At 34.8% G+C, this 16,314-nt stretch overlaps 2 protein-coding genes across 2 annotated transcripts; one reads left to right on the top strand and one right to left on the bottom strand.

The window, feature by feature from the left end:
• Nucleotides 1–8,011: 8,011 nt before the first annotated feature.
• LOC150032106 (uncharacterized) lies at nucleotides 8,012–9,267 on the top strand. The gene is made up of 2 exons (XM_090308394.1): nucleotides 8,012–8,189; nucleotides 8,744–9,267. The coding sequence occupies exons 1-2, from the start codon at nucleotides 8,012–8,014 to the stop codon at nucleotides 9,265–9,267; spliced, it is 702 nt and encodes a 233-aa protein (XP_090164520.1).
• A 2,403-nt stretch (nucleotides 9,268–11,670) lies between these two features.
• LOC120067568 (uncharacterized) lies at nucleotides 11,671–12,132 on the bottom strand. The gene has a single exon (XM_039019114.2). It carries the CDS (start codon nucleotides 12,130–12,132, stop codon nucleotides 11,671–11,673), a length of 462 nt encoding a protein of 153 aa, XP_038875042.2.
• Nucleotides 12,133–16,314: the final 4,182 nt, after the last annotated feature.

The raw sequence follows: 16,314 nt of genomic DNA on the forward strand, positions 1-16,314 counted from the left end.
ATAGTTCTAAAAGTTGTGAGTGACTAAATGTTTACAATGTTTTAAAGAAACCATGTTTTAAAGAAAGATTATTCTCATGCTAGCTAGTTTTACAAAGTAAATTCCAAGCAAATCATGAGTTATGTTTTATATGCATGCCATGTATGAAAGTTTATTGAAAAACTATTTATGTGTGTTTACATACACCAAACATGATTTAGTATCTTTAAAGACATGTTTTCTATGCGTTATGCTTTACATGCTTTAAAGAGAAAGTCATACTATGACTAGTTTTACTTGCAGATCGATACTGAGGGATATTTGAGAAGGTATCTGAGCAGCTCAATACTGAGAGACATTTTGAGAAGGTATCTGAGCAGAAGTACCTAATGTATGACGGTACTTAGTTATGACCTCGTGCACGTAGGTAGTTAAAGTCAAAGATTGAACAAAAGAGTTCTCTCTTGACTAAGCAGTTGACATTGAGATTTAACCATAGCAGGGTTATTCTCAATTAAGGAATAGTTAATGTTTTATGATGAAAACATCTTTATATGTTTTATGCTTGGAAAATGTTTATATCTCAGTAAAAGGTTACTATAGAGATTTATAATTTAAGTATGATCTCTTTATTGAGACTTATGCATGAGAGTCAGTTTTCTTTCTTAAGTCACTCACTAGGCTAGCAAGCTCACCCCGTTTTCAAATGTTTTTCTTTCCTCCATGTAGCAGTAAAATCCTCAGGAGGTAGCTCTACATCTGTTCTGTCACTCAAGGACAAAAGCTATTGTAACCGGTCTGCTAGGTGGTTATTGTAAATATTGTACACATGTTATAGTTGTTTATATAGGGACTAAGTTTATGGTATTGGGACTTATGAAACTGGTATTGTAATCTCTGTAAATGTTGTGTTTAAACTTAATGATGTTAACCATAGAGGCATCCGCTGTGTATGAGATTACATGTTGGTATCAGATTATTTTCTGCTAGAGTTATTAGGCAGTAAGTATCAGCAAAAGGGTTGATAACTGCTGTAGTCATGTCCTTACTTAGGCTTAGAGAGTAGTCTGGGAGGGGGTGTGACAAATTCAAAAGGATAAAACTTAGATAAAATCTCTCTAAACTTTAAATATCAATATTTAATTACACTGAAGTTAAATAGTGTTGATGGCATTTTAAGATAAAAGAAAGTGATCATCACATGTAGGGAGTACTTTTTTGCTAAAATGCTAAAAGAAATCCATTTTTTTACAAACTCCCAAATTGAACCGAAAATGATGCTAGGTAATTCTATTTCCCAAACTCAAAATGTTCCATATTTTAAAGGATGTGATAATATTCAGTTGCTTAATGTCATTTGCGATATTTCTTTAAAAAATAATGATAGATGGCCCCTTGCCATTGTCAGAGTGCAACTAAGAGCATGTTAATTATCCATGTTGTCCCTCGTACACCATTAATGAGGATTTAGAATGGCAAGTAAGAAAACAAAACATGAAAAAGAGCATGAGCGTCGAGAGAAGAGAGGGAGTAAGAGTTCTAGTGTGTAAGAGATTAATTGAAAAAGAATATGAACGTCGAAGTGCTAGCATGTCGGATGACTTTAATTTCTTATTCATTAAAATTGCGAAAGACAATATAGATAACCTACTCATGCGTTCCGATAATGATAAGGAGTCATATTACATCATTTTTAAAAATTAGGGCCAAGGATATTACTGTTGCAGAATGAAAGCCATTTGAAAAATCTAAAAAAATATTCCATCATTTTCAAATTTCGCCACATTTTTTCCTTGTCTAAGTAATGTCTAGCAAATTTTGAAACCATGCAACACGTGACTTTATTATACTTCCTGATCATTTTTTTTTTTTGGACGTAAAGAAATGGTGTTCGTGAAGTGGGTTTCACTGATCACTAATATCTTATCAATATTATCGAGTGAATATTGAGTGCTTGAGATCCAATATAAAGAATTTTACAGAGGAATTCTTTATATGCAACTTAAACTACATCTATTTTTATGTGATTATGTCAAAATATTTTTAAAATTATATATTTTAAAAAAAAAAATTTATCACATGACAATTATTTGTAATTGAACATTTAGATGAGTTGAACAGAGATGATGTGACTAAGTTGTATCTATCTTTTCATGCTTACTTTTTCCCACTTCTCGATACATTTTGTTGGATAAATTATTCTTCTTCTCAAATAAAAAAACTTTTTCAAAACATTTTATTATAAATTTAGTGCTAAACATTTTTAGATATCTATTTAGTCTCGAATTTTCAAAAGTGTTGGTTGTTTGGTTTTTTAATTTTGTATCAAAAAACATTTCTAAAATTTCAATTTTGTGTTTAATTTTTAAAAGTTTGGAACATGTATAAAATTTACTAATCACGTTTCAAAGTCTAAAAATCTTTGAGACATATACAAAACTTAGGGGATGTTTGGCCCTCAAGTTAGGTTGAGTTGGGTGGGTAAAAAAAAACTCACCCACCGTTTGGTTCACCAATTATTAAAGTGGTTTATTATCTCTTTATTTGGGTTAACTCATATTTTTCACCTCGTTATTCGCATCAACTCTCCCAATTACTCTTTTCCTATAATAATTACCAACTCAACTCAACTCCGCCAAACGCCCCCTTAAAGTTTAAGGAATAAAGTAATAATTTACCATTCTAAGTTTTTAATATAACAATGGTGTGGGTGGGGGATTGAACCTTCGACCTCTTGTACGGGTGATAGTTGGTTCGACTTTACCGATTTTGGGGCCAACCAAGAACCAAACTCAACCAATTTCTTTTACAAAGAATGGATCCAAGCCAATGTCCAACAAAGAACATAACCAATTGATTGGATTTATTTGGACCAATTTATTGTTGGTTTGGATATCGATTTATCAAATTTTATTTTTTTTATCCAATTTTTTATTTTTATTTCTATTTTGTGTTTGAATTTATCCTTTTATGCTAATTTAAAAATTAAAATTGGACCTTTTTTTTATAAATTGAAATTTAACATTTTTGTTTATCTTTGGCACTTTTCTAAATAAAAAATATACACGCTCCATAATAATTGGTCTTTTCCTTAACAACAAATATATATGCACCATAATAATTAAAATACTAAAGATACCTAATGAAGAGTATATATATACCATTGGTTCGTTCGATTTTGATTGATTTTTCCTACTAAAGAACCGATCTGAACCAACCGTTATCAGTTTTCTCCAAATACAAACCAAGATGTCCAATTTTATATTAAAAAACCAAATCAAACCATTGGATCGGTTTGGATTGATTTGGATTTTAAGTTTTTCGGTTTGTTGTTGCACTCCCAACCTTTTGGATTAGAACACTTGTCAATATCATTGAGCTAAGCTCATTTTGGTGGTAGAGAACTTACCAATTTTTAGTAGTTCCTGGATCTTTTAGGGAAAAAAACTTTTAGCGCTACGCTATTATATACTTCTTCCATTCAGTATCTAATATGTCATTAGATAATATATTATTTTATTTCATGAGCCTCATATAATTGTTAAATACTTATTTTATAGTAATAAATTTAGGCAGCAAGAAAACTTTCTCATACTAATGCAGTACTTGAAACTTTTCCATCTTTTAGCTTAAAAAATATGAGCTTCAATTTTAAAAATATATTCGCCTCTATGTTATCATTCTTTTATAATATAAGATTTTCTTCAGTATAATAGGGGTAGAGAGTTTCGAACTACAGACTTCTCGATCATTAATACATTTATATCTCAGTTGGGATATGTCCACTTTAATTTTATAATATAAGAACTGAGGTAATATATTGAATATATTTATACTAAAAAGGAAAACAAATTGAGATTAGGAATCAGATAAGTTTGGAAGATTTTTGTTTCTTGGGAAGAAATGTAAATGTAGGAAAGAGCAATGAAAAAAAGAAGCTGAAAATCTAAAATTTACTAAAAGGTTATAACAGAAGAATTTTTAATTCTCTATTTTACCCTTCATTTTTAAATAAATTTTATTATGCCCCCAACTTTAATTATTTGTATCGTCTCTCTTCTGAACATATTTTTTCTTCTTAGGAAGAAAAGAAAATCCAAGAGGCATTGTCAGGTAGGAGAGAGAGAATTTTTCATGGAAAGATAACATTTTTTTAGTTCCAAATGCTAATTTATTGCTGATTTCTTAAAAAAGTTGTTATCTATAACATTTATACTCTAAATTTTGAAAACATATTCACATATTTTAATTTTTCGTATGAAAATCATAATTATTATTTAATTAGTTTTTAGAAATTAATTTTGAGGGACTAAATTTAAGATTTGTTGAAAATAAGAGGACTAAAATTGGATAACTAAAAGTATAGAGATTAAAATTGAATAAACTTCATAGTATGGAGACTATAACGATATTTTTACCTAAAATGTAAGGGGGTTTTATATAGATGAACCAAATTTTAGGGGACAATGAAATTTTCCTTGCTTTTTGAAAATTAGATTTTTTTAGTTTTGCTAACATCAAATTCGAGTGAGAGTACCAAAATGAACCTACCCACATGAAAAAGCTTGTCGCTCTCTTGCTCTCCCTTTCTTCTATCGCTTCCTTTTCTCACTCACAGAACACTCTCCTCTTTCTCATTGTCTCGTTGTCTTGTTGTCTCGTTGTCTCGTTGTCTCGTTCTCCTGCTCTCGCTCTCGCTTTGAACTTTTGTTTCATAGAAGTTGGTTGGAGCTGCTCTCCACACTCACACCTGGAGCTGCTCCTGTGGACTTGTCCAAGCTGGTGTATGGTTTCATCGAAGTTGGTTGCCGTAGAAGAAGAAGAAGGAAAGAGAAAAAAAAATTCGAAGGAAGGATAAATCCGCAATTTTAATCATCCATGACATCAACAGAAAGTCAATTAACATTGTTTTTAGAAAAAGTGGAGTATTCTTTATTTTGGAACTCTAAAATAGATCAACCGTTCAATTTTCTCAAAATGTAAAAATAATTGTATTTGTACCTTCTCTTTTTTTTTTTTCTTTTTTTTTTTTTCTTTTTGGCTTGTTTTACTCTTTAAATAAAAAGACCTTTCTAGGTAAACACGTTAAAATTTTATATTTTTGTATTTTTTTTCTTTTTCAAGATTATTAAGATATTTGTTTAGTTACATCATATATATTTAAATTTTATTTATCCATCTATTTCTATAATTTTTTTCTTCCCATTCTTTACTTTTATTTGTGTCAAATCTTTCAAATTTAAACTTTATTATAAGCATTATTCATTAAAAAAAATGTTATCTTTCCATTAAAAATTATATGTTTCGGAAAATTTCTATCACAACCAACAATTATCATATGAATAACAATATTTCATCAATTAAAATCAATCAATCAAAATTTAAACTTTATCATAAAAATGTCACAAACAATTTAAGCCATATGTATCTTTATCTCATTTAAAGATATGTGACACATTTACAACCATCAAATAATATAATAATTCATCTCGAAAACAAAACGACATGAACACATGGTACATGTTCACCAATGATTCTCTCAATGTACATTGCAAACCCAAAAAAAAAAAAAATCAATATCTTCTTCAGCAATGATTAGGTGCAGTCTAAGGTGTACTTAACACATACATTCCTCTTTCTATACATGGTAGAAAAAAAATCAACTAAAAAAAATCAACTTTACTAAAAGAAAAATTTTGCCAAATGGTAGATTTTTATTGGATGTTGTCTCAACTGCACAATGGATAGGTGTAGATTTCTTAACAGTCATGAAAAATGGCCCATTTGAATGGCCTTTAAATAACCTACCCCAACATGTGCCAAAAACCTCAAGATACTAGGTTATGAATTTTATTCTCATGGCTCAGTTCTTAAAATCCCTATTCTCTTCCTCTTTCTCTTCACATCCAATCCTTCCATCTCTTCTCATCCTTTTGACCCTCTATCTCCACTCAAGATTCAAATCTTCATCTCCACAATAAAATCCAAATTCAACAACATCACTCGTGCCTTCACTTTTCACTACATCGGCATCGATGAGCCAAACAAACCTGCTGTCCTCTCATGGCTAGCGAATCCACGTTCCCCACCTCCGCCACGTCAAGCTTTTGCCATCATACGAGCAAACAAACAGACTCATGAGTTTGTCGTGAGCTTAGCCAATGGCAAAGGTTCAATAATATCGGAGCACGTGTACCAAGGTACGGGTTTTCCAACACTAACCCTAGAAGAATAATTAGAAGCGATCGAGTTATCGCTCAAACACCCACCTTTGATCTAGTCAATTAAGAAAAAAGGATTGAATTTTTTGGATGTTGTGGGGTCTGTTTTTAGGGAAATTTGTATGGATGACCCAACTTTTAGGTCCAAAATGTCAAATGACCCATTTTTAAAAAATAATGTTAATTGACCCTCTGCTTACGTCATCACGGTATGCGATTACATGAATTGCCCCTGATAACCGTCTCGCTCTTGCTATCTATTCATCTTCCATGATGATGTGATTGTTTATCACTTTATGATTGATTTGACAATTTTCACGAAATTTGTCTACAACTTAAAATCGTTAACACACGGCAAAATATGTAATGGTGAATTCTTTAAAATCTAAACGTCATTTGAATTGTCATTTTGTTGAACAAAGATTTATTGAATGAGGTTTTCCAGAGCGGAGTTTTTGGGAACCAAACAGAGTTTTCAGAATGGGCTTTTCAGAACAGAAAAAACTTTTCTTGAACTTGGTTTCATTGGTGTTTGTAGAAACGTGGTCTCAAAAAAGGTATGTAAATAGATATTGTAAATAGCATAACGAAAGGGGTGTGAGAAAGAGCGACAAAGAGAAAGGTGGAGAGAGAGAGAGTGACAGCGAGAAAGGTGGAGAGAGTGATATTGAGCGATAGAGAGAGAGTGTGATTGAGCGATAGCCAGAGGCGCGAGAGCGAGAGAAATTGGGAGCGAGAGTCGCGAGAGCGAAAGCACTTGGGAGCGACAGCGAGAGAGATCCATGTGTATTACTATCTACTTAATAAAAATTATTCTCTTGCTTTGTAAGATGAAAGAAAAGTGTGTACTAATTCGATACGGAGGTCATTAGGATGAGAACCAAAATTCGTATGTTGGAGGAGAGCTAACAGAAATCGTTGTGCCTATTACCTTGAAGTATGAAGAACTTAGAGCTCATATTTAATTGCAAATGTAAGTTGCTCAGAGTTTGATGTTGTTATGAGAGTTAAATATAAGCTTGACTTTGAAGCCCCTCCACAGTATATACAGAATGACGGTGATGTTTACTTCCTTCTTTATCGGGACGATCTTTCTAGAATTCAACTATATGTAATACTAAAATCATACCACGACGAAAATGTGAATATGAGTCAGGATGGTATAGGTGTAGATAGACAATACGAGGCATCATATGAGCTTAATCGAGAAGGATGATATTACATTGTCTATGAACACTCAGCCATCAATATTATCAATAGACAATGACAACATTAGTGCAGTGGACTTGGAAAGAGAAACTCAATGTAACAGATCTGTACTTGGTAATGAGAGATCAGCAGACTTGAATTTTATGGATTGTGGTCCTTCAGAATAGCGTGATCCTTTCGTGGTTGATAATGAAAGATCAGTAGGATTGAATTCTATGGACTGTGGTCCTTCAGAGGTGCATAGACCTGTAGTGACTGTTACTGAGAGATCAGCAGGATTGAATTCCATGTCTTCATGTCGTAGAGGGGAATTGATTTTTCCTAACACCTCTTCATCCGAGACAGATGTTGAAATTGGTCAAATTTTTTTGAGTAAGAGTGATTTAAAAATGAGATTGTCTATTCTGTGCATAAACAATAATTTTGAATATAAGGTAAGAAAGTCAACTAAGTCTTTGTTTACTATTAAATGTATAGAGGATAATTGTAAATGGAGCCTTCGTGCAGTTAAAATTTCAGGGTGTGGCATATTTAAGATCACGAAGTATATGCGGTCGTACACATGTTCTATTGGAATTTTAAATCATGATCATAAACAAGCAATGACTACGGTAGTTGATAAACTAATCAAAGACAAGTTTACAGGCATAGGACATGTTTATAAACCTCGTCACATCGTTGAGGATATGAGGAAAGAGTACGGAATAAACATAAGTTATGATAAGGCATGGCATGAAAGGAAACCGCTTATGCTCTCGCCAGGGGTACTCCAGAAGAAACGTACGTTGTCTTACATGCATATGGTGAAGCGTTAAAAATGGAGAATCTAGGTACAAGGTTTGAAATCTAACTTGAAAATGATGTCCAATTCAAGTACATGTTTATGGCATTAGAACCTTGTATTAGAGGTTTTTCAAGTTGTCAGCCTGTGATAATTGTTGATGGATCGCATCTGAAAGGAAAATACAAAGGACCATGTTGGTCGGCGTCTCCATGTATGGTAACAACCAAGTTTACCCACTAGCATATGCTATAGTGGACAACGAATTTGATTAAGCTTGGAAGTGGTTTATGTTGAACTTGAAGTGTGCCATTGGAGAACCCCCTAACTTGGTGTTCGTGTCCGATCAAGCAATATCTATTGGCAATGCCATTCGTGTAGTTTTTCTCACAGCATTTCATGGATTGTGCACCTATCACCTAGAAAATAATATTTTTTTTCAACTTTAAGGACAACATGATTATTGGGATGTTCAAGGATGCAGCCAGGGTATTTCGCATGTCAAAATTCAAAGCACACTAGGACCAACTACGTGTTTTTCGAAATGGTGCAGTATCGAAATATTTGGAGGATATTGGTCTTGAAAGGTGGGCACGTGTTTACCAAACAGAACGAAGATACGATAACATGACGTCCAATAGTGCAGTGTGTTTCAATTCATTGACCAAAGAATATCGACAGTTGCCCATAATGTGCTTATTGGAACATGTTCGAGGCCTCATCCAGTCATGGTTTTATGAACGAAGAAATTATTGGGCATCTCGAATGACGTCACACTCAGACTACTGTGAAAATCGATTAGCAACTAAATGTGAAAAGGGCAGACGATATCTAGTTGAGCCGACTGATTGTTATGGGATCCATGTGCGGGACAATCGATTAGACGGTATTGTGAACCTCCATACGAAGGAATACACATGCAAGGAATTTGACTCACTCGGTATCCCATGTTCGCATGCAATTGTGGCTGCGCGAGAACGAAACATCCACATCCATGGTTTATGCAGTCCATTCTATAGCATTGACTCCCTCATGGCTGCTTATGCAAAGCTCGTAAATCCACTCGATCACATCTAAATGGAAGAGGCCTCTGGGATATGTGGAAAAGCATATTGCACCTCCACAAATAGTGGTATAGGTCGGGCGACGAAGAGTACAAAGAATACCACCAAGAGGAGAACAACACAGATAAATAAAATGTGGTAGGTGTGGGAACTACGGGCACAACCGGAAAAACTGCAGGGAACCGCTCACGTCTGGGCGACCTACTGATTCTAATCAAAATGATTCAAAAGTCAGTCGATTGTAATTGTGTATGTGCCACTTGTCTTTGTAATTGTCTATGTGCCACATGTCTATGTAATTGTCTATGTGCGACTTGTCTATTCACGAATCCTCAAAATTGTAATTTTCTATGTGCCACTTGTCTATTCACAAATCTCTTCAAATGTATCGCTTATCTCACTCTCCCTTTTATAAGGTTAATTAAATTGCTGGTTATTCGTGAACAATTCTGGAAACGTCTCGCTCTCGTCAATCTCGCTCTCGCTAATCTCGCTCTCATTAGTCTCGCTATCACTTGTAATATCTTTTAAAATGTCTCGCTTATAAGTTTGATTACTAAAGTTTTTCTATTTATGAATCTCTTCAGATGTCTCGCTTATCTTGCTCTCCCTTTTATAAGTGTAACTAAATTGTTGGCTATTCGTGAACCATTCTGGAAACGTCTCGCTCTTGTGAACCTTGCTCTAGCTAATCTCGCTATCATTTGGAATCCCTTTTAAAATGTCTCGCTTATAAGTTTGATTACTAAAGTTTTTCTATTTGTGAATCTTTTCAGATGTTTCGTTTATCTCGCTCTCCCTTTTATAAGTGTAATTAAATTGTTGGCTATTCGTGAACCATTCTGAAAACGTCTCGCTCTCGTGAATCTCGCTATCACTTGGAATCCCTGTTAAAAATGTCTCACTTATAAGTTTGATTACTAAAGTTTATCTATTCATGAATCTCTTCAGATGTCTCGCTTATGTCACTCTCTCTTTTATAAGTGTAATTAAATTGTTGGCTATTCGTGAACCATTCTGGAAACGTCTCGCTCTCGTGAATCTCACTCTAGCTAATCTCGCTATCACTTGGAATCCCTTTTAAAATGTCTCACTTATAAGTTTGATTACTAATGTTTGTCTATTCATGAATCTCTTCAGATGTCTCGCTTATCTCGCTCTCCCTTTTATAAGTGTAATTAAATTGTTGGCTATTCGTGAACCATTCTGGAAACGTCTCGCTCTCGTGAATCTCGCTCTAGCTAATCTCGTTATCATTTGGAATCCCTTTTAAAATGTCTCGCTTATAAGTTTGATTACTAAAGTTTGTCTATTCATGAATCTCTTTAGATGTCTCGTTTATCTCGCTCTTCTTTTTATAAGTGTAATTAAATTGTTGGCCCATTCTGGAAACGTCTCGCTCTCGTGAATTTCGCTCTAGCTAATCTCACTATCACTTGGAATCCCTTTTAAAATGTCTCGCATATAAGTTTGATTACAAAGTTTGTCTATTCATGAATCTCTTCAGATGTCTCGCTTATCTCGCTCTCCCTTTTATAAGTGTAATTAAATCTTTGGCTATTTGTGAACCATTCTAGAAATGTCTCGCTCTCTTGAATCTCGCTCTAGCTAATCTCTCTATCACTTGTAATCCCTTTTTAAATTTCTCGTTTATAAGTTTAATTACTAAAGTTTTTCTATTTATGAATCTCTTCAGATGTCTCGCTTATCTCGTTCTCCCTTTTATAAGTGTAATTAAATTGTTGGCTATTCTTGAACCATTTTAGAAACGTCTCGCTCTCGTGAATCTCGCTCTAGCTAATCTCACTATCACTTGGAATCCCTTTTAAAAGGTCTCGCTTATAAATTTGATTACTAAAGTTTGTCTATTCATGAATCTCTTCAGATGTCTCGTTTATCTCGCTCTCCTTTTTATAAGTGTAATTAAATTGTTGGCTATTTGTGAACCATTCTGGAAACGTCTCGCTCTCGTGAATCTTGCTCTAGCTAATCTCGCTATCACTTGTAATCCCTTTTAAAATTTCTCGCTTATAAGTTTGATTACTAAAGTTTGTCTATTCATGAATCTCTTCAGATGTATCGTTTATCTCGCTCTCCCTTTTATAAGTGTAATTAAATTGTGGCTATTCGTGAACCATTTTGGAAACATCTCGCTCTCGTGAATCTCGCTCTAGTTAATCTCGCTATCACTTGGAATCCCTTTTAAAATGTCTCACTTATAAGTTTGATTTCTAAAGTTTGTCTATTCATGAATCTCTTCAGATGTCTTGCTTATTTCGCTCTCCCTTTTATAAGTTTAATTTAACTTATTGGCTATTCATGAATGAATCTCCTATATTCATGGTAGTTCTACACTAACAATTTAAATAACATGTCAGTAAAATTACATAAATAATATACATAATATACATGTACGTCAATAATATGGAGTGTTTGTCCACAATTGACATGCCAATTTCATCCTATAGTCAGTGATCTTATCCTGAGTTATTTCAGATAGGGCATTACCAGTCACTAAATGTTCTAATAATTTCACAACAAATATTCCACAATCTAACAACCCATATTGTGTATTCGTAGAGGTAGGTTGAGATATCTTCCAACGAGATGTTTTGATGTCTGGCTTCCAACGTTTCAAGTCACAGTAGTGAAGAAGCGATGGTAGGGTGTAAGTCAACGGCTCAAGGAAAGACTCCAGCTTCTTCTTCGATGTCATGGATGGTAGTGAATCAAATACGAACAACTGGTCTCTATTTAGATCGAATGCTATCAACATCCAATGTTGATCGATGTTTGTTGTCGTATATACGAAGTCCACATCTGACCACTTGACATCGAATTTACCCATGACATAATCCGGTAACATTTCATCCCCCATGCTACGGCAGCATCCAAAGTCGACTTGTTCTTAATATATTTGTAGATCCCATCTTGAGAATTTAGGTGACTCTACACGGCGAAAAGAACATTAATAACACATAATAGTCAACCAACGTATTCCTATTCAAAACTGTAGTAAATGGTTACTGTTATTCTAATTGGCAAGATGGTGAAGCGAGTCATACACATGTCTGGTTGTCTATAGAATTTACCTTTCATGAACTTAAATAGGATATTTAGGGTCTGCATCAAGAACAAGATATACATTAGGAGAGGGGAGTAAACTGTATGTACTTGGTAAAAAGGACAAGGATCGTAAACTTACGTCACACTCAACCCATGAACTTGGTTCAGTCAATTCCTGAAAAAAGGATTTGGATAATGGTTGAACTGCATTTTCTTGAACCTCGTTTTCCATATTCTTATCGGCAATCCAGTTCACCATCTCCTTGAATATAGCAACTGGAACCTCATGCTCCAAGGAGTATTGGATCGTCGCTTTAAATTGTATCGTAGGTACCCTAGGGAGAGGGTACTTAATATTTGGACGATCTAAAGGAAGTTGAACCTTAATTTCCTTCTCTTTTGTTATTTTCTTTTTTAGTTCAATGGGAGGTGTGTATTTATCAACGACCTTTCTCTTACGTGTTGTTTTTCTACTCTCAACTATAACCTACAGAAATATAACAAAATGGTGAACATGTTGAATAAAAAATATAAAGAAAGAAATTTTTTAATCATATAATGATCATACCTGTGAATCGAGATATAAGGTGTTAGAGGAGGTCACGATATCAAGCTGTACAGATGAATTAAGAGGTAGAGGTAGGATCGGTGACTTAGGTGGAGGTGGGGTAGGTGACTTAGGTGGAGGTGGGATAGGTAACTTAGGTGGAGATGGGGTAGGTGGGATAGATAGAGGTGGGGTAGGTGACCTACATACAGGTTGGGTGGGTGACTGAGATAGAGTCGGGATGGAGGACATGTTAGCATCATGGCCTGTCTATGAAGTGGGAGGCCTCGTCGCTTCAAACACTGTGGAACCCTTCATAGACTGTAATAGAGACAAAATAGTTGGCAATTGTGCTTTCATGTCTCTCATGTCTGTCTCTAGGTTCGATACACGGGCATCTAAGCTCGATATTGAGCTGTCAATGCTCCGTAGGACAGAACACTCCTCCTCAGGCTCAGGACGTACGTCACCCACCAGCACATCATGAAACATATACTCGCTAGGGGTGTAAGTAGGCTAGTGGATGTTTTGGTCCCCATCAGATTCGTCGTCCCTCACTTCACCTTCTGAATTACCCTGTTGTTCACCTTCCTCATCTTCTGAACTATTCTCTGAACTACTGCCACTCTTTGAACTACTAGAGCTCTCTGAACTTTTGATGTCAAAGTGTGCTTGTCTTACGGCCCATCTATCAATTGGGGTGTCCCGAAACTCCTTCTCAGCATCGGACATGACAAGACTCTTTTTGACTTTTTTTTTGCATTAAGAAACCCAGTAAGATGGTTAATATACATTTAACTATCGAATAAACATATTTTGGCTACATAGATTACACTTACATTTTGAGATTCAAAAATGTCTCTCTTGAGTGCTTTGAATGACACCGAGTGGGAGCATGACCACCATAATATACGAGGCACAGCTACCTTGCTCTTTTGAGTGGCAACGTTCCTTGCTATTGATGATAGGATCTCGTACGTCCACACCTAAATCCAAACAACTCAAATTTATAACTATGTTAATGTTAAACCAAAGATAAAGTTAAATTGAGGAACATCTACCTGGAATGCTTGGGGAAATCCACGAAGCGAGTACTTCATAACATAGTTTTTACTTCCCCTCACCCTCTCCTTGTATAAACCAACCTTGTTGTTCAGTGCAGTCTTCAGGGCGTTGAGTGTCCTCTACCAAATAATTGTACCCCAATCAAGATTGTTGTAGTTATTTATGTCTTCAACATCGTTAAATAGAGTACGATTGTTGTAGTTATCTATGTCTTCAACATCGTCAAATAGAGTACGATCAACAACATTCTTTTGCTTGTTTTTACCCATCATTGCAACCTCTGTGTAATATACTAGGGTAATTTCCACAGTATCATCGTCATGTTCAAATACCAATTGTTTTTATTCTTCTTCAAGTAAATTCAAGTGGAATGCGTCTGAGGTCGGCTGATTACCAATGTACCTCGTAAAAAGTTCTTGCGAGGACTTCTCACTCCGTACAACTCGCGTAGGAGACCGCCACAAACCCGTGATCAATAAAAAGTCATCCTTCGAAAATGTGACGACCTTTCCTCTGAAAAAAAACTAATCGAGTCCACTCCTGACTTCTTCACTTCCTTTAATAACATATGGTGGTTTAGTGGGTTTTTGAATACAAGTTCAATGTCTACAAAGCGACCAAAAACTGTTTTCTTGAACATCTCTAACTGCCTTCCGAGAAGCTTCTGCTTTACAATCTTGTTGGCATTGGCAACGTGGGCCAGACACGTTACTTGCCTGAGAAACCTATCAACTTCACGAATTTTCAAAGATTTTGACATCTTAAATTACTCATACATTGTATGAACATTCAGATTATCAGTTAACAGGTTCGTACGAAAAAATCACTAACAAAACATACTGTTAAAGTCTCGTTCTCGCTCTTGCGAATCTTCCTCTCACCAATCTCGCTTTCGTTCATCTCACTCTAGCGCATCTCGCTTTTGGTCATCTCGCTCTAGCCCATCTCGCTTTTGCTCGTCTCGCTCTAGCCCATCTCGCTTTCGCCCGTCTCGCTCTAGCCCATCTTGCTCTCGCAAAACTCATCCACTACCTTGTCTGACTCTAACTATATCTTCTTCGTCCTCAACCAATGCAGAACACATCAAAACCCAAAATAAAAAACAGACGCGACTAATTAAACCTCGAAACCAGTTATGAACGTGACAACCGATCAAACGAAACCAACCTAAACAGACGCAACACAACATGGAAGACAAAAATTAAATTCATTAACCTAATAGAGAACTTCAATTACGGCAGTAGATTGATGATGGTTTTGCAGAGCGAGATTGAACGACACTTGCACGATAATTTTGAGCGGAGTGAGACAACCTTTGAGTTTGAGCACACTCGTATAGGCTAGAGGGGCATTTCTGTTATCTCATATCGTGATAACTTAAGCAGAAGGTCAATTAACATTATTTTTAAAAAATGGGTCATTTGACATTTTGGATCCAAAAATTGGGTCATCCGTACAAATTTCCCCTGTTTTTATAATTGGGTGGTACGGACAGACCCAAAGTGAGACGAAAAGGGTTGTGGAGGTTTTGTTTTTCTATAAGAAATCAACGGTGAATGTTTGGTTGAGGCCAATTGAGGGTGTTGAAACGACGGTGGATCATGATGATATGGTGTTGATGGAATTTAAAGACCTTCAAGTTTCTGTTATGCCTAAGGCTGAGGGAACGGAGTACCAAGCTTCTACTATGTGGTCGCCGTTCGTGGCAGCGACTAACCGGATTGATGTTCATCAGCCGCATGTTCCTAGCTTTGTGGTTGGAGGACACACTGTCAGGTAATTTGATTAAGGAGAAAATTAGACTTTTATTTAGTAACATTTAAAGTTGTATTTGAACTTTGAAAAAAAAAATCTTTTTTTTTTCATTTTTGTTTTTGTCGTTAGTTTTCTATTATTGTAGAAGAAACAAAAAGCCTAAAACTATATTTTTCTTTCACCTTTTATGGGCACTTATTTACCATTGATGCATAAGGGACAAATCTTTAAATCGGTTTATTTTTTTGCTAAATTATACAAAATACTTCTATTTTTTATACTTTATGTCAAAAATATCATTTCACTTTCAAACGTTTTAAAAATAACCTTAAACTTTGAAAATGAATTAAAAAATAACCATACCGTTAGATGGAAACCGTTTGTTTTTTATGGAAAATATGTCTGAACTTTCAAAGTTTAAAAAAAATATCCTTAAACTATAAAAAAAAAAAAAAAAAAAGTTTAAAATAGATCGTTAGTGTTAGTATATGAAAAATCGTTAATACTATTTTACTTCTCTATTTTTATCATTTTTCTTACCTCTCTTCTTCAATATTCTCTTACTTATGTTTTTCTTTTCTAATTGTTTGACATTTGTTTATTTAAAAAAATAATAATTAAATAAAT

Source organism: Benincasa hispida, chromosome 12, assembly GCF_027475165.1.
Source record: "Benincasa hispida cultivar pf3 chromosome 12, pf3_genome.v1.1, whole genome shotgun sequence".
NCBI lineage: Eukaryota > Viridiplantae > Streptophyta > Magnoliopsida > Cucurbitales > Cucurbitaceae > Benincasa > Benincasa hispida.

Excerpts from the sequence above, each read along its gene's own strand:
- LOC150032106 (XM_090308394.1), top strand. The coding sequence starts at position 8,012 with ATGACTACGGTAGTTGATAAACTAATCAAAGACAAGTTTACAGGCATA. Across the intron at positions 8,190-8,743 it reads AGGGGTACTCCAGAAGAAAC|TATCGAAATATTTGGAGGAT; the intron begins GTACGTTGTCTT and ends GAAATGGTGCAG.
- LOC120067568 (XM_039019114.2), bottom strand. The coding sequence starts at position 12,132 with ATGGGGGATGAAATGTTACCGGATTATGTCATGGGTAAATTCGATGTC.